Source organism: Piliocolobus tephrosceles, chromosome 6, assembly GCF_002776525.5.
Source record: "Piliocolobus tephrosceles isolate RC106 chromosome 6, ASM277652v3, whole genome shotgun sequence".
Lineage (NCBI taxonomy): Eukaryota > Metazoa > Chordata > Mammalia > Primates > Cercopithecidae > Piliocolobus > Piliocolobus tephrosceles.
Window position 1 is genome coordinate 102,838,636 of NC_045439.1, and position 19,124 is coordinate 102,857,759.

Genomic DNA, 19,124 nt, shown 5'->3' on the forward strand with positions numbered 1-19,124 from the left:
AGGGCCTCCCCCAGAGTGCGGAAGATGCTTATGAATCCCCCCACCCCTGGCCCCATGCTAGCTTTCCAGCTTCACTGTATTTACATCCGACGCCACCTCAAGTGTCAGGAAGAAACTGTTGATAGCTTTAAAATAATAGTTTATTCACTGATTCCTTTGTTCTCTCCTCCAGTCTTTAATGAATCCCTTTGTGGGCTGGTCACAGGGAACCAGAAACAGAGCCCTTACCTTCAATGGGCTGGTAGGTGAGGGGGAGGTAGACATATAAGCAGGTGATTACAATGAAGCACATTAAGTGCTATAATGACGTGTGCTGGTGTTGTGGAACACAAAGGGGACAAATAACCTCAATTCGGGGGCATGTGTGGCTGTCAGCAAAGGCTTGCCTGAGGAGCTAATTCTGGAAACACACAGGAGTTAGCAGGGCACGGAGAATATGTGAGTATTTATGTGCATGGGTGGTGTGTGTTTTAGGGATGAGGATGGCATCCCATTGCAGGCAACAGAGGCCCGAGAAAGCAGGTGAGAGCACGTGGCCCAATTAGAGAATCAGCAGCCTAGTGTTTGAGGGGTGGTGTTGGGAGACAGTTCTCCATGGGTCTTTCATGTTTCAGCGTATCTGTGAACAGAGACACCAGACAGGTTTTGTTCCAGACTTGCTTTTAAAGAATGTTTATGTAACAAACAGTCTTAGATGATAGTGACAATATCTCCCTGCAGGGCAAAGAGCAGATTTATTTGCTGTCAGTATAATAAAGATCATGTCTCCTTTCAGGAATAAATGTTAGACAGGTTTGCTAGCTGCCACCTTTAAAAGATTGAGGTTTCCCAAACCTTGAGTTCCTCAGCCAATGATGCTGAGCAGTTTGCATGTGCCAGCATCACTTGGTCCACATATCATTCTGTGCAACTGTGGCTGGGGAAACAGGTGCAAATGTTACTCTGACTACTGCTGTGAGTATTAAACTGAGGTCCTATGATGAATGCTTAGACAATGACAACCTGAAAGGAACATCTAACACAGCTGTTTGTGTGATCAGTGCTCCCTGAGGGCAGTGATCACGTCCTGCCTCCTCAATGCCAGGAGATGCATCCTTTGTCTCTGACCCAGGCATCTCATGTCTTCTGCCAATATCCATGAAACTGGCAGACTAACTTGTTAGCTGCAAGCAGGATAAAAGCTCTGACCCTCCGCACTTGTGGACAGGTGATGAGTGGGGAAAGCAAAGCCTGGAGAAGTGAGCGGGATTGTGAGGGTCTTGTGTGCTACATGACAGAGCTTGACATTTATCTCAAGGAACCACTGAAGAACTTTCAGCAGAAAACTGTCTGGATCTAGTGTGCTGTGGAGAGTGGAGAGCTGGAGGGTGAGCCTGGAGAAACACGGCCAATGAGGGGTACAGCTGTGGGGCAAGTGGTCTGAACAAGGGCTGTGCCAGTTGGGAGAGTGGCGGCCAAGTTTAAAACAAACTTCGTGCTACCCTTGATAGCATTTTTTCTTTTTCTGATCCAGGATTCAATCCAGATAGCATTTATCTGTGTTCTCTCTTTAGACCTTTTTTGCCCTTGACATTTCTGAAGCATGTGGAACAGACCTTGTAGCACATAGCATATAGATCTTACAGAATGTCCCTCGATCTTTATTTGTCTGAGGGTTTCTCAGGACAGGAGTGAGGTTGTATGTGTATATATATGTGTGTGTATGTGTGTGTACATATATATGGTTAGGGTTAGGGTACATATACATATACACAGTAGAGCGCGCGAGAGAAAGCAAGTGTGCAAAATATTAACAACTGGTGATTCTAGGTGATGGCTGGAGGTGAGGGTTGAAAGAGAGGAGAGGAACGAGTCAGTTGTGATGGCCAGGCATTTGGTGTGGTGGGTGGTATTACCAGCTGACATAGAGAGTTGAGGGGAGCTTTGGAGGGAGGAAGGGGGGAAGGAAAAGATGGTGAGTTTGGTTATTTAAAAAATGATTTGCTTGCCTGAGTCCCCTTCCAGCCACGTCTGATTTCAGGATCCCATGGATTATCCAAAGGGGGTACCCAGTAGGCAGGTGGTCTGGAGCTCAGAGGAAACCTGGGCAGGGGTAGCGCTGGTGTTGAAGCCTTGGGAGGGGACAGCTTTGCCCCAGGGGAGTGTGTCTGTAAGAAGGAGAAGGGGCCAATGATAAAAACCACTGTGACAGCTGGCATTGAGGGGCAAATGGCCACAGAGATCTGGGAAAGTGCAGGGAAATGGGAGGACAATTCAGCAAAGCAGCATCCCCAGAAACAGAGGGTTCAGAAATCGGGAGTTGGGGGTTAGTGCCACCAGGGTCAAGGGCTGCATGAAGTGCGAGGGTCGAGAATCTATGTGGACTCAGTGGGACGTGGGCGTGGAAGAGCAGGGAGGTCTGAATGGGAAGTGGAGGCACAGATGCGGGCATGTACACAGTTCTTTGAAGATGCTCAGCTGAGGAGACGAGAGTAATCAGGTTAGGGGCAAAAAGGGGTACCCGCCTGAGGAAGTAGACATTGGATGTCCATGACTGAGAGTTAGTTCAAGGTCACATTCAATTTAGATACCCTGATTTCCCCCGGCCTCCTGTCTAAATGCCAAATCAAGTCATGGCTTCCCACCTACTGCTTCACACTCTTCACAAAGATGAGTGCTGGGAAGGCGGATGGGGAGAGGGAGTGTTTTGTCAGCCAGGGGAGACAGCAGTACCAGTGATGAAAAGCACCTGTGACATTTTCAAGTCTCTCTCTCTCTCTCTCTGCCAGGAAAGGAGCCTGTCACAAAAGCAGCCTCTGCCCACAGTATTTGCTCTCCCACTGGTTTCCTGTGAGCGCCAGGGAACATTGCTATATCACCCTGTGTGGAATATGGCTTTATGATCATGATCATTTGAAGTTCTCTCTTTTCACTCAAGAGCTTGTCGCAAATAATAGCCTCGTTGACCCCACGCCCTCATTTTCTGGAAACCAGGCTGTATTTTCTCCGTCTTCCTTTCCTTCCAGCTGCCTCGCAGCACTCTGCACCACTTACTTTCTAAAACTCAAACAGGAGAAACACCAACATTTTATTTCGGTCAATAACTATTTTACACAAGAGAATCCGTGGCAATTTAACCAGAGTCAAATATTTAAACTACAATAAAATGCAGTCCTATGAATGAATAACCAAATTGTGGTATATCCATAGAATAGGATATTATGCAATCATAAAAAGGCATGAAGGCCATTTTTATTCCATAGAAAGGAATGCTACAACATGGATGAACCTTGGAAACATTATGCTAGATGAAAGAAGCCACCTGCAATTGACCACATATTGTATGATTCTGTTCATATGAACTATCCGGAAGAGGCAAATCCACAGAGGCAGAGAGCAGATTAGTGGTTGCCAGGTGCTGAGAGCAGGGAGACTGGGAAGTGACTACCTCACAGGTATGAGGTAACCTTTGGGATGATGAAATGTTCCGGATCTAAGTGGGGATAATGTTTGCACAACGTTGTGAATATACTAAATTTTACTAATGGTAGTTTTATGTTCTATGTATTTTACCACAATAAAAAATTAATTAAAAAAAAAGAAAAGAAAGCAACTTCCCCCTGAGACCAGAGAGAAAAAGGGCCTGGCTCTGCTCACAAGAACCACAAGGCCTTCAATGTGATGAGGGTTTCACAGCAGCTCTTCTCTGCTTTGACTGCACATGAGAATCATGTGGGCAGTTTTTTAAAGCCCCTCCCACCTCAACACCAAGACCAATTAATCCTGATCTCAGGGACTGGGGCTGGGAGCAAAATCAGGAGCTCTTGGAGATTCCAGTGTGTAGCCGCAGTTGAGAAATATGGCTCTGGGCTAGGGGTTCTCCAGATGTGGTTCCTGAATCCAGCAGCAGCAGCACCTGGGAATGTGTTAGAAATGCAGATGCTGGGGCTCTGTCCATGAATCAGAAACTCTGAGGGTGTGGCCCAGCAGTCTGTGTGGGAACAAGCCCTCTACGAGATTCTGATGTGTACTCAAGTTCTGGCAACCACTATTCGAGTCTAGGCCAAGTAAACTACAGAGTTTTTCTCAACCAGTGAGTATTCACTGAGCATCTGCCATAAGTTTGGTTCCATAAAGAGTGTCGTGAAAATAAAAAGACCTATCCCAGCTCCTCTCTAGCATCTGGTGGGTTAGATTCTTGGAAAAGAAATGGTGCATCAAAATGAGATGAACCTTTGTATGGCTAAACAATATTCTGTTGTGTGTCTGTGCCACATTTTGTTTATCCATTCATCTGCTGATGGACAATTGACTTATTTCCACCTTTTGGCTAATATAAATAATGCTGCTATGAACATGGGTGTACAGGTATCTCTTTGAGTCCCTGCTTTTAATACTTTGAGATCTATACCTAGGATTAGAATTACTGGATCAGGCGAGGTGTGGTGGCTCACACCTGTAATCCCAGCACTTTGGGAGGCCAAGGTGGGTGGATCACTTGAAGTCACGAGATCGAGAGTGGTAAAACCTCGTCTCTACTAAAAATACAAAAATTAGCCAGGTGTGGTGGTGTGCGTCTGTAATCCCAGCTACTTGGGAGGCTGAGGCACGAGAATCGCTTGAACCCAGGAGACAGAGGTTGCAGTGAGCTGAGATCACACCGCTGCATTCCAGCTTGGGCGACAGAGCGTGAGGCTCAAAAAAAAAAAGAACTGCTGGATTATATGGTAATTCTATTTCAATGTTTTAAGGCACCACCAAACTATTTGATGTTCCCACCAACAATAAATGTTTGAGATAATGAAAAAGTTCTGTTATGTATATTTTACTACAATTTTTTATTTTTTATTTGAAACACTCAGTCACTCAGGCTGGAGTGCAGTGGTACAATCTCAGCTCACAGCTACCTCCGTCTCCTGGGTTTAAGCGATTCTCCTGCCTTAGTCTCCCAAGTAGCTGGGACTACAGGCACGTACCACCATGCCTGGCTATTTTTTGTATTTTTAGTAGAGACGAGGTTTCGCCATGTTGGCCAGGCTGGTCTCGAACTCCTGGCCTCAGGTGATCTGCCCTCCTTGGCCTCCCAAAGTGCTGGGATTACAGGCGTGAGCCACTGTGCCCGGCCACTAGTTTTTAAAAAAAGATTAAGCCATGAAAACATGGTTAGAAAAGGAAGTTATGTTCCTCATGGTCAACACTGAATAAAAATTACTTCAAACACCATATTTAATCATGTAAATGTTATGCATATAATAGTGCATGAAAAAGATGGTTTCTGCAGTCCTTTCCTTTCAGAGATGGTTACTGGTCCTTGCCTGAGCCTGGAGCCCCCTATTTTGAATATCGTATTGAAGAAAGATAGGCAGGATGTCTTGCGAGGGCGGTGGCTACAGGGCTGTGCTGTGGACTTAGCACTTTCACATCTAGCACGATTCCTCACATGAATTGGCCAAGGAAGATGAAGGAGGGTAACACGTGGTTAGCACTGAGGCGGGGCTGAGGCCTGGCTAGTTTTATGGCAGGGGTTAGGCTGTTCGCATGTCAGCAGTTTGTTTAACTTAGTGGTTTGTTGTTGTTTGTTGCTTAGTTGGAGAGTCATTTGTTGAACGCCTCCGTGTGCCAGGCTCTGTAGCAGGAGCCAGGTACACGCACGCAGAGAGCGAGCTGACAGCGTAGTGCAGCGCTTCTCAGTCTCAGCCCACAGCAGCATCACCAGGCAGCCTTGTCCGACAGCAGATGCTGGGCGCCACCCCCAGAGTGTCCGGTTCGGAGGCCTGGTTTAGGGCCCAAGACTCCGCATTTCGAAGAGTTCCTAAGTGGTGATGATGATGCTTGTCTGGAGCCACACTTTGAGAACCACTGGACTATTGGGGTGGAAAGGCAGACGATATTGTTTTGATCAGTGTGGCTGCTGCAGTAGAAGAGAAATGCAAAGGCTGTGTAGAAGCATAGAAGAGGGGGAACCCCTTTACCCTGCCCCAGCGGGCGAGAGGGTGTTTCAGGGGGATGTGAAGCAGCTTGGTGTGTCCGCAGGATGCAAGCAGCTCAGCGCTGATGGAACGAAAAGGAGGGCTGGGAGCAGACACAGAAAAGTCCAGAGAGGTGGGTGGAGCCTCTCCACGATGAACATACTCTAAGGCCACAGGTCACGAGAACCTAAGAGGGGGTTAGAAATGGAGAAGCAAAAGCAAATAGATCATCACCCTTTACCTTTGGCAGCCTGGAAGCCCCACCCGCCTCCCTGTAATAAACCTCGCCTCCAGAAGGAACCCGAGGCAGGCCTTGACACCGGTGTGTAAATGACTGCGGAGCCTTTTTGTCCCCGCCTCATCCCCCACCCAGCAATATTAGACGGGGATTATTGGCGGGGTGGAGGAGAAGGACTTCCTGAGGGCAGGTGGAGGGCTGAGTTGGCAGCCCCAGCCTTATGGTTCACCTATTCTGGCCTCTAGCCTGCACTCCTGGCCCCCACAACCATGGCTGGATGGGAAATGATTCCCATCTCTCTCTGTATTAATGCATCCATCAGTCCTGCTCCTGTGACTAGAGCCACAGAGAACACAGCTAAGCCACAGGACTCAGAGGGGACAGCAGCCTTCATGTCTCCTCTAAATCCATCTGGAAACCAGGCATCCTCAGGATGGTGTCTGCATGTAGAAGTTACTTTTTTGTTATTGTTTAGAGATGGGGTCTTGCTGTGTTGCCCAGGCTGGTCTCAAACTCCTGGGCTCGACGGATCCTCCTGCCTCCCCAAGAGTGGATTTGGGTGGATTTTACCAAGCCCAAGTCTCAACCCTCCTTCTCCAGCTGACCCAAACAAAAATGGAAATAATAAAGACAAAAGTTTGATGCAAAGTGTGGATTAAAGCATCTTTAGAAAATGTGTTTATTTTTATTGACCTATAATGTAAAATCCAAGGAAAAAGAGTGGCTGCTATGGCAGTCCAGCTTTGAGCTTTATTCATAATAAGTAACCCTCACCCTCTAGCCCTCCCTCACTGTCCCAGGACCACCTCTGATTCGGTGGTGACACTGACAAAGGAAAAACTCTTAGTGCCAGTTTGATTCCTTGCCCTCTGTTTGTACATAATAAAATCATAAGACCTCACCCATCGATTATTAACCCATGCCCCAGTCACCTCCTTTCCTTCTAGGCAGGACATTGGGGTTTATGACTGTGCCTCTCCACCTACCAGGCAGGAAAACAGGTAGAATTCAGCAGGTTGTGGCCTTCTGTGCAGGGGTCAGTCCCTTACCAAGGTGATGCTGTGGGAACGCCACACTACTGACTGGCTCAACCCACTGGGTTTTTATGAGAAGAAGTAGATATTTTAATCAGCTTCAGAAGTGAACCGCAGGACCTATAAATGTCTTTTAAACATGTTTTTAAAATGTAGCTTCTAGGCTGGGCTAGCACCCAGTGGTTATAGCAGTGGCTCACACCTATAATCCCAGCACTTTGGGAGGCTGAGGTGGGAGGATTGGTTCAGCTCAGGAGTTTGAGACCAACCTGGACAACATAGCAAGACCCCATCTCTAAAAAAAAAAAAAAAAAAAAAAGGCTTTTACATGCAGACACCATCCTGAAGATTTCTGGTTTCCAGATGGATTTAGATGGGACATGAAGGCTGCTGTCCCCTCGGAGTCCTGTGGCTTAGCTGTGTTCTCTGTGGCTCTAGCCACAGGAGCGGGACTCTTGGATGACCCCCAGAGAGAGGCAGGTACTAGTCTCCCAACAGGAAGACCTTTCTAACAGATGGAGGAGTGTACATGAGCAGGTGTCAATTGATCCCAGCTCAGCCTTGGCACACGGCAGGACCCAGACCTGACAAAGGGAGGCCGGATGGATCCCGGGCTCTTTCTGAGTCAATGCATCACACGTCCCTAGAATATACCAGCTCTCCACTGCAGCAGGGCCTCTGAGCTTGCTGGGCCCTCTCTCATGAATGCCATTCCTCAGGTTTCACTCATGGTTGGTTCTGCTTGTCCTTTAAATCTCAGCTTTAATGGCACCTCCTCCAGGAAGCCTGCCTGCATCATCCGCTTAACAGGGATTCCTCCGTTTTTCTGTTGCAGCCCTTGTTTAATTCCTTTGCAGTGCTGATTGCAGACTAATTATTTCCTTTGTGCATTGGTTTACTTGTTATTTATTATCAGTCTCTTACACTGGACTGTGAGTGCCACAAGGTCAGAGACTAGAGCTGTTTTGTTCTCCATTGCATCTTTAGCACCTAGTACAGTGCCTGACACATACTAGACACATTTGTTGAAGAAATGAATGCATTAACTTCAAAATTAAATTGCACTCCAAGAAGGAGAGCATTTAGAGAGTTCTCTCTTTCATTCAACATTTGAGTACTCGTTTTTTATTGCAAATACAATCCATCGTATTAAATGTATATTCAAATTTGGTACATAATTTTTGATCATTTTCATATAGATATACACGCCTTTTATTATGGTCAGATCTCCTTACAAAACAAACTTTGAGGGACTAACCAAAAGCTATCATTGTCCTGAAATGTTGCCTATTTGTTGAAAGAGGATGTGTCATCATCTAGAATGTGTAAACTTTGCCATTACAGCGGTAGCCGTTGGGGCAAGTTTTGTTCTGACTGCGTGTTGGTAGCTGGCCCAAAGAGATGTGCCCTGGAGCTTGGGCCCAGGCAACTTCTCCAGGAAGCTGCCTGCAGTGAGCACTGACACAGACACAGGGGGTCCACCTCAGAGTATGACCTCCAAGAAGTGTTACGGGGCAGAATTAATGTTGACTCCGGTGGCTGGATCCCCCCACTGTCTTCCCGGGGCTACCTTTCATCAGTGAGCCCCTCTTTCTTCTGTCTCCAACCTTCCTTCTCTGCTCTGTTTTGCCATCTGCATAGCAGTTTGCTGAAGCCTCTTCATAAAAAAACAAAAACACAGGCTGGGTGCGGTGGCTCGCACCTGTAATCCCACCACTTTGGGAGGCCAAGGCAGGTGGATCACTTGAGGTCAGGAGTCTGAGACCAGCCTGGCCAACATGGCAAAACGCCATGTCTACTAAAAATATAAAAAATTAGCCAGGCGTGGTGGCAGGCACCTGGAATCCCAGCTACTTGGGAGGCTGAGGCAGAAGAATTGCTTGAACCCAGGAGGCGGATGTTGCAGTGAGCTGAGATTGCGCCACTGCGCTCCAGCCTGGGTGACAGAGCAAGACTCAGTTTCAAAAACAAAAACAGAAACCAAAACCAAAATCCTTCACATTACCCTCACCTTACCATCACCACCATGCATCTACTCTTCTCTCCTCTCTTTATGGCTAAATTTCTGAAATGAGCTTTAAAAACCCTGCACATTCATTCAAGGATGTGTTCAGACACGAGTAGGGATATGACGTAAAGTTCTGGTCTTCCAAAGATCTTTGAAACTCGTAGTCTGAGCTCTAGTCTGTAACAGGCTTCTGTACGAGTCTGGTGCTAACAGTCACAGGTGAGGTATGCTAACAGTCATCACAGTGCTTGCTAGTGTGCACAACCCGAGTCAGCTGGCCGAGAAGTTCAAGCCAGGGACGAGAAAGCACTGGGGTAGCTTTGGCAGGACCTGAGCTGGACTTCGAAGAGTGGACGAAATTTGCAAAGGTCCGGAGGAAAGAAGAGGGCATTTGAGCAGAGTTTTTCATAAGGGCATTTGTGAAGGTGGGTTGGCATAGCCTGCTCTTAGGCTCGGGCCGCTGGCTGAACCATGGGGCAGGCTGGGGCGGGATGTGGGGGCATTTGAAGACTTTGACAGGTTGGGGCACTTCAAGGCCATGAAAAACAGCTAGGCTGTGCTTGGTGTTGATGGGGTGGGGCAGGGCGTGCTAGGGAGAAAGGGAGTGTACAGATGGTTGGTGGGGTGGTGCCACCCAAGCCAGGCTATGACAAGATTGATCTGGTTACTGCAGGAGAGCCAGTCTGGCAGTGTAACAAGGAAGGCTGGGGCCGGTTGCCTGTGGGAAGCCTTTGCAGTGCGGCATGGCGAGGGCCTAACCCATGGAAACATGGGAGTTCATGACCCACTAAGGGCAAAGGATAGACCGAGCTGGCTTAGATATTGAGCCTTGGAGAAGTGGGGCCCAGGTGTTCTCTGACGAGGCATTCCACCATCAAGCTGTAATCTAGGCCATAACACATCCTCTAATTGCAATATTGCAAAAAATACATGGACTGTATTTGAACCCTGAATTTTACAAACTGTTAAAAAGTTATGACCTATTTGGAGAATTTTCAATTCTAATTAAATTTGATAATCTTAAGGTTCTAATTGTTAACTAGGTGGGGTCATGGTACTGTGGTTTTAAGAGCCCTTATGTTTTAGAGAAACATACTGAAACATGTACAGATGAAATATATCTGGTTCTGTTTCCAAGTTATCCAGGTAGATAAGGGGAGAATGGCTTAGCATAGATGAGACAGGACTGTTTGTGAATTGTAAGCTGTCCAAGCTGGGTGACATGGGGTTCGTTTCTCTCCTCTCTCTACATTGTATACATTTGAAATTTTCTGTAAAAACATTCTGGTCCTCGGATAATGCAGGTCCTACACCCTGGGCCTCACAATTCCCAATCAGAAATCACGAGAGGCATTTTGAGCTGTGCCATGTTAATGTCTTGTTACCTTTCAAAACAGGAATTCTGGCCACTTCTGTTTTGCCTAGAGCAGGAAAAACGCATAGACAGGAAAGAAATCATGCCTTGGCTTTATTTGGAAAAACAAACTGTGAGAGACACGTGATCCCCCTGTGTCAGAATCATGGGAGGAGTCCAACCAACTGGCGGCAAAGTCAAAACTCAGAAGAGCAAAGGCAAATTTTTAGCTGGAAATAAATGCTTCTTTTAGAAGACTCAGTCCCAGTGGAGGATTTCTGGCAGTGGAGCACTTGGCATGAGTGTGAAAGCTGAGACTGAGTTGAAAAATGGTAGCCCAAGGTGTAGAGGAGGCATAAGGCTAGCGCTGTGCAGTCACATGTCACAGCTCAGGGAACAGAAAGGCCTACTTTTCTCACCTCTGATATTGGTTGTCCCGGTGCCCACCCTCATGGCACCTGTATCTCTCACATGCCACAAAGACAGGAGGCTGCTCTGACAGTGTCCCAGCTGTGCAAGGCGGGGACACCCACTAGCCATTACATGCTGGGGGAGGGCCTATGAACTTCCTTGGCAGGCCATCTCCCAGGCTACAGGGCAGAAATCAGATTTCTTTTTCTGTTCTTTTCTTTTTTTTTTTCTCAAGACGGAGTCTTGCTCTGCCGCCCAGGCTGGAGTGCAGTGGCCGGATCTCAGCTCACTGCAAGCTCCGCCTCCCGGGTTCACACCATTCTCCTGCCTCAGCCTCCCGAGTAGCTGGGACTACAGGCGCCTGCCACCGCGACCGGCTAATTTTTTGTATTTTTAATAGACACGGGGTTTCACCGTGTTAGCCAGGATGGTCTCGATCTCCTAACCTCATGATCCACCCGCCTTGGCCTCCCAAAGTGCCGGGATTACAGGCGTGAGCTACTGTGTCCGGCCCAGATTCCTTTTTCAATGAGTGGCCCCAAACAGAAGCCATTTGCACACAGGTAAGCTAGAAAGCTAGGGGGGTACATTTTGAACCTGAGCAAGTGATCTCATTTTTCCTCCTCTTTTTTGAGAAGAAGAAATATATGAGGGAATTAAGGTGGCTGCGCATTCTTTGGGAAAGGAGCAAGCATGAAATAGGTGTTGAGAGTTCAGGTTAGTAACATGTGCGGACCCGCTCTGCACCAGGCACTGTGGGAAGCGCAGCGATGGATGAGCCGTGGTCCTTGCCTTCAAGGAGAGCGTGCGGGAGCCAGGAAATTCCAGGTGCACAAAATCTAGATAAATACTGAAGGACACATAAGTCCTGTGACCCAAGCTAAGTAACTGTTACTTAGCCAAAGTCAAACTTCGGGCAAATCACTTAAATCTCTATTTTTCACCTATAAAATGGTGTAATTCTTGCCTTGCTTACCCCATCAGGTTATAGAGTTATAAGGATCAAAACAACTACAATAAAATAACAATGAGAAGGAGGGGAAGGAGGAGGAGGAGGAGGAGGAGCAGGAGGAGGAGGAGGAGGAGGAGACAAGGCTTTCTTGACCTTGCTGACCTACAGACCTGTGACTGGTGCCCAAGGACGAACTCCGCTGTGGATGGCAGCCAGGACCAGGGCAGGTTCCTGATGCAGATGGCTGTCCACTCCCAGCCAGTCCTGGAGCACTGGTGCCCTGTGCCCTCATTCCCAAAGCTGGTTCCCCTGGGCACCTTGTCACAGGCCTAGTAGCTGCCTTGACATGAGCAACGTCTCTAACTCGTTCAAATTCGCCTGACAGATGGTGAAGGTGCTTAGTCCTAGCATTCTTAATAAGTATCAGAGCTTAGGAGCCAGAAGGAAGCTTCCAGAACATAGCATCCACACACATCTTGTCCCCACCCCCACCGTTTGTAGGAAGGGCAATGGAGGCTGCAGCAGGGAACATAACCCACTGAGGTATTAGGACAGCTGATGCTGGAATCTCATTCTCTGGACTCCCCTGGTCAAACATAGCTGCTGCTTTTTCCAAGAAAGGTTTTTCCAACACCAACTCTACTGCCTTTAATATATCCTTAGTCTTTCCTGCCCCCAAATACCTCATTTGGTCCTAACTTCCAATAAAGTGTATTTAGGGCAAGAGAAAAAGGAAACGTTCCCCAAGTCACATTTTCCCAAGCCCTCTGTTCTTTTTCATTCTTCGGGAAAGTGATTCCTAAATGCCCATGAGGGCATGTGACCCTACTAATAATATGGGTTCACAGAGACGAAGATGAGGGGTTCCTATCTTCACGAGGCTCTTGTTTAGCTAGCAGTAAAATGCCCTCTTGATGAAACCTTTTTGAACCCCCACTATGGGAAAAGAAAACCCTTCGAATCCAGTTCCCTTTAGTCATGTGTGCAAAGAGAAAGCTTCTCATTGCTACATCTCTTTACTTTGAGTTTTTTGCATTCATGCCTGGCTGGCAGCTTCTGCCCTGCTGGCTGTGGGCCTAGGCAGTATTGTGAGCACAGGAAAGGCTGGCAGCCTCACTTAGGGAGTCTTACCCTGCGCTGTGTCTCTTCCTGACCCCGGGGGTCTACATGAGGCCTCATGATTGCTTCATTCTGCTCCCTGCTGCCCCTAAAGCATTCGGTTTGCCCCCCAGCTGAATGGTTGTCTTACTCCAGTTTGGCCCTGGAGTGCCTGCTTTGATATCCTCCAGACTCCCTCTTCCCTAGTCACCATCTTGGTATAGTTTAGTTACTTTAAGGCCTTGAAAATAAGAATAGTATAGCCCAGTGGAGACTCTGGTATCCCGAGGAAGAAGACTGGTGTCCAGTGAAAGGTTGGACTGGAGAGTCTGCCATTCCGTCATGCTGTAACATTTCTGAAAATGCATAGCCTAAGGTTGACAGCCGGAAAAATCAGTAGGGTTCCGATGTGTGTGTCTGGACCTAGAAGTAAGAACTAAGCCTGGGACCAACGCCTCATAGCGTTTTAAACAAACCTGGGTACCAGCTATCGCTTCTGATTCTTCCCACTCTCAGATAAGCTCCCCTAGTTAGGGAGCACGACGCCCGGGGGGGTGGGATTCTGCAGGGCCAATGTAACATTTACACTCTTGTGAGACAGTGTGGTGGTCTACGGAAGATTTCCCAGAAGAGGTGGTGTTCCTTTCCCCTTTTCTCCATTTACCCACCTTCCTTGTGTCGAAATACTGATGAACGGACCCCAGATGGCAAAGCTTGATCCCCATCTCTGATAGAGCCCACAGGACACCCTGGGTCTACCCTAACGAGCCATGACATGCCAATTCTTTGCTTTTCTGGAGAAACCTTGGCCAGAAAGTCTGTTTAATTACCATGGAGATAATCTTTTAAACATAGATTTACATTCTTTAAAGACTTTTTCCCTGTGGGAGTAGGAAAGTTCATCTGCACATACCATGTTTATTTTCATTTCCAGGGGAGGAACTGCTCTCTCGTAGTTGGCAAGAAGCTTGAGCCCTGGAGGAATTTCTTTTTTTAAAGTCTGTTCCTCTTCATTGATAGTGCGTCAATTATATTGTAATAATTAGTTTACAGTGTGGTCATATTTTTTTTCCAGCTTAAACTCTGTACTTCACTCTGCGATTCCAGGCCTGTAATTATTTAACATTTGTCAAGCATCCCTATCAGATTGGGTTCTATAGTTACTCTAAACGTGGGTATCAAGAGTCAATGTCCTCAGGGGTTTCTCATCAGGAAGGTCATACAGGCAAAGCCAGCAGCCACAAAGACCTATTTAGGTTGGTGCAAAAGCAATTGCGGTTTCTGCATGAAAGTAATGGCAAAAACCGCAATTATTTTTGCACCAACTTAATACTTGGCGCTGTGGTCAGTGAGACACAAATTTTTCCCACCTGGGGTGGCCCTGCAGGTTTGCTAAGTTCTTCCCCGCTAGAATGCCAGCTTGGATGAGTAGGGGTTCTATTGTATTCAACCTGGCAGCCCCAAGACCCAGAGTAATTCCTGGCTCATAATAGGTGCTGACTAAGCAGATGCTGAATTACTGAAAGTCAACAGGTCTTGATGTGTGTGTCAAATAGGAACAATGGACAAAATAAAGCAGAGTTCGGTGGGCTCCTGGCTCTGGCCTGGGCAACCCTAGTCCTTCTTTCCCCACATCACTTAAGAGCAGGTGGTCCTGAGTGGTTGCGGGACCTGATTCTGGAGGCCAAGACTCTGGGCCTTGAAGATTTACCTCTGGGGATTCAGAAAAGAGGAGAAAAGGAGTAATTATATTGAACAGAGAATTAGAAGATAAGGAAAATCCCTTTGTGAGAAACTCTAAATCTTGAGCATGGATCTCTGTGTCCAGGTCCTGATGGGGAGAATAGCTGGTCCAAGAAGTACCCGTCCTGTGGGGGCCTGCTGCAGTCCCCCATAGACCTGCACAGTGACATCCTCCAGTATGACGCCAGCCTCACGCCCCTCAAGTTCCAAGGCTACAATCTGTCTGCCAACGAGCAGTTTCTCCTGACCAACAATGGCCATTCAGGTGAGGGAGAGGCCTTGGAGACCTGAGGGGTATGTCTGGGTCTCCCTGGCTGTCAGGCCTGTTCTTTTCCATCTGGCAGGGCATCCAGAAGGAGGGATGGGGCCGGGGCGCCTTTGAGAGATTCCAGGAGCACTCTCTCCAGGGGATGTTGGAGGCCGTGGGCTCTGATGGTCCTGCCAGGAAGCTACTTCCCTAAAGGTTCCAGGTGTCTGATCCATCAATATGTAAATAAACACCCATCCGTTGATCTAGCGTTAGTGTTGCTGGCATCATTTTCCAGGGGGAACCAAGAAGGTGCTGGTGCCACTGGAGTTGCTTTGGGGAAGAGGGGACATTCTCAGGGAAAGAGCCCAGGTGTCTGACCTTTAGGCTGCATCTCTGCTCTGCACCTCACTCCATCCGCCTGCCTCTCTGGGCTCCAGGGAGGGAGTGTTGCCTACCTGACTGCTCTCTGGCAGTGCACAGCTGGCCGGGGCTCTGAAGGCTGCTCCTCCGCTCCCCGCAGTGAAGCTGAACCTGCCCTCGGACATGCACATCCAGGGCCTCCAGTCTCGCTACAGTGCCACGCAGCTGCACCTGCACTGGGGGAACCCGAATGACCCGCACGGCTCTGAGCACACCGTCAGCGGACAGCACTTTGCCGCCGAGGTAAGTAGGGCTGCCAGTCTGGCAGAGGCTGCCCTGCAGTGGGTGGTGTGGCACCCTCTCGACCTGTCTGCTGTGCAGATAACACCAGAGCCTGGGACAGGCTGCCTTCAGGCTATCTGCCCCATCTCTGGCCCTGGCACAGGGGGTGCAGCCATGCCAGCCTGCAGCTCATCTGCACTGTCCTGGTCCCTTTCTTCTCCTGAACATGCTGAGTTTGCCCCTGTGTCTTTTACTGAGTGATGCTGCTCGGGAGGCAGTATTCCCAGGGTGGCCCAGCGGGACATACGTGCCCTTCTTTTAGACATTGCCTTCCTATCTGTGCAGATGAAAATCTCCTGCTGACTCACACTGGGCTCATTGCTCCCCCAAACTTCTCAGCCTTTCTTCATATGTCATGCTGTTTGCATCTTTTTGATGCTATCTTTCCTTTCTCTCGGCACGGGTTGCGTTTAGAACATGGGAACATGGGTCTAGGGCCACTCTTCTACCTGGCCACAAGTCTAGGGGTGCCCGACAGTCTAATGTGTTGGGCATGATGGCAAGCAGACTCACTAGGGACAAGATGCCACCCAGGGCAGCATCGTGTCATGTCGCCTTGAGGTGCTACCCCAAAATGCCTAAAGAAAATTAGAGGAAGGGCAGAGCATTTGTCCTTTGCAATTGCAGGATGGGGTGGGGCAAGGAGGGGGTTGAGATGCTCCACTGTGGAACTCCAATAGCCCTGAAGTGGGGGTGTGGCTCTGAATATGTACAGGGAAATACAAAGAGATAAATGCTGCTGACTGATCAGCCAGGGGAGTCCATGGCCAATAGCGACCATTCCCCTCCGTTCATAACTGCTGAACTGCTTAATGTCTCAGGCTAATCATAGGTCTACTTGCAAGCATGGAAGGGGTGGGATCTGACTCAAAAGGATGGCACCACTGGAGGTTCACATATTTCAGAGCAGGCCCTTCCCTGAAGCTCAAGAACTGAAATTTCCTCCAGGCTAATTGCAGTGTTGAGACTTCTGCTTTCCCCATGGGGAATAAAGAAGGTGTAAACCAAAAAGTGTCTGAGACTCAATCCATTTAGAAGTTTAGTTTGCCAAGGTTAAGGACGCATGCCTGGGAAACAGGGGCACAAGTCTGTGCCTTTCGCCAAAGATGATCTTGAGGGCTTCAATATTTAAAGGCGAAAGGGCAGATACTGGGGAAAAAGGGAGAAATGTTTAAAAGGTGTGGGGAGGTAAGAGGCAAGAGGTCACATCTTCTGAGTTTTTGATCGGCCATTCACATGTGAGATGGGGTAGAGGAATAGTCACTTGTGCATTCATGTAGCTCAGCGAATCTGCATTCTTACAAGATAAAATAGACATGGGCAGAGGAAGCAATTAGATATGCATTTGTCTCGGGTAAGCAGAGGGATGACTTTGAGTTCTGTCCTTCGTCCTGAACCCGTGAAGATAAGTTACCCATTGACACTGTCAGGGTGAAATTCAACAGAACTGCTTTTGGGTAAAGACCTTGCAGCCCACAGTGAATTTCCTAGTGGGCAAAATGTGAGATGTGTAGCTTTTTTATCTTTGTAGCCATCTTATTTAGGAATAGAATGAGAGGCAGGTTTGCCTGATGCAGCTCCCAGCTTGACTTTTCCCTTTGGCTTAGTGATTTGGGGGTCTCGAGATTTATTTTCCTTTCACAAAGGAGGTTAGGGTGTAGACTGGCAGGGTTTATGTATTTAACAATTTTCCTTTTTTTTTTTTTTTTTTTTTTTTGAATCAGAGTCTCGCTCTGTGGCCCAGGCTGGAGTGCAGTGGCGCGATCTCGGCTCACTGCAAGCTCCGCCTCCTTGGTTGATGTCACTCTTCTGCCTCAGCCTCCGGAGTAGCTAGGAGTACAGGCGCCCACCACTACGCCCAGCTAATTTTCTGTATTTTTTGGTAGAGATGGGGTTTCACTGTGTTCGCCAGAATGGTCTCGATCTCCTGACCTCGTGATTCGCCTGCCTCGGCCTCCCAGAGTGCTGGGATTACAGGCGTGAGGCATTGCGCGCAGCCTAAAAATATTTCTACTTCTTGTATTTTCTGCTCTTAAGTCACATCATCAGACCAAGGGTCTGGTTAAGATGGACCATAAATGCCAATACTAGAGAAAAGACATCAAGGTATCCTTCAGGTGGGTCCTCTAAGGAAGGACCTTGAAAGTGTAGTGATTCTTTTGGATGGAGTCCATAGAAGAAGATTCTGGCAGGGCGCGGTGGCTCACGCCTATAATCCCAGCACTTTTGGAGGCTGAGGCGGGTGAATCACCTGAGGTCGGGAGTTCGAGACCAGCCTGACCAACATGGTGAAACCCCATCTCTACTAAAAATGCAAAATTAGCCAGGCTTGGTGGCACATGCCTGTAATCCCAGCTACTCAGGAGGCTGAGGCAGGAGAATCGCTTGAACCTGGGAGGCGGAGGTTGTAGTGAGTTGAGATGACGCCATTGCACTCCAGCTTGGGCAACAAGAGCGAAACTCCAACTCAAAAAAAAAAAAAAAAAAAAAAAAGAGATTCTTTCTCTCTTAATCTCCTCAACAGGGAGCTCCTTTATGCTTGGATTAGTCTTCACTTCCTCTGAACGCAGTAAGAAAAGTACAGACAAACCACAAGCTCAAAGGTCAGCTGTAAAAGGAAATAGGGACTTAGGACCTCAGAGATTTTAATCATATAGAATTCAGCTCTGTTTCTCAAAGTGATGCCAGGCTGAGATGGTGTGGGCAGTGTGGCAGCCTAAGTCCTTTGAGGGGAAGATGGTGAAGCAGGAGCTCTTAAGAAATCCTTAATAGAGGACCACTTAAAAGAAGAAATAATTTGATATATAATTTTTTTAAATTAGAAGGAGCCACTTAAAGTTCAAAATGAGGGAATTAAGCTGTATTCAATAATATATGTTGAATTATATTTATAAACACATGAGATGGAAAAGGATGAATGAAAAGAGAAAAGAAATAGAGATAAAATCTCCATATGTCATAGTCTCAAGGACAAAAAACCAACAAAAATGCATGGGTTGTGTAAACCAAAAATAAATTCTAAGCCCCCGACTCCCCCTCCCTGCCATCTGAATGGACCCCTCCTCTTGGCCAACGGCATTCCAAAGTTAACATGAAAACTAGTTCAGGCCATGATGGGAAGAGGGAGTTGGACATGACCCATTATACCCTCCTCCCTTTTGGAATTCAGGAAAAGCCCACCTTCATTACCATCAACACAGACCTTAGGTCTGATCAGAAATATTTACAGTCTATTCTCTCTGAAGCCTGCTACGTGGAGGCTTCATCTGCATGATAAAATCTTGTTCTCTACAACTCCTTATTGGAACCCAGATATTCCTTTCTATTGATAACTTTCAGCCGATTGCCAGTCAGAAAGAAGTTAAATCTACCTGTGTCCTGGAAGC

General features: G+C 47.7%; 1 protein-coding gene across 3 annotated transcripts in view; it reads left to right on the top strand.

Annotated features, from left to right (window-relative positions):
* CA12 (carbonic anhydrase 12) overlaps positions 1–19,124 on the top strand; it is a 58,479-nt gene that overhangs the window by 20,804 nt on the left and 18,551 nt on the right. For 2 of the 3 annotated variants that reach the window (XM_023185322.1, XM_023185323.1), the window contains exons 3-4: positions 14,872–15,051; positions 15,557–15,699. In XM_023185322.1, the coding sequence (XP_023041090.1) occupies positions 14,872–15,051; positions 15,557–15,699 (323 nt within the window). The remainder of the gene's footprint in view (positions 1–14,871; positions 15,052–15,556; positions 15,700–19,124) is intronic. The other variant, XM_023185324.1, reaches the window with a different exon arrangement.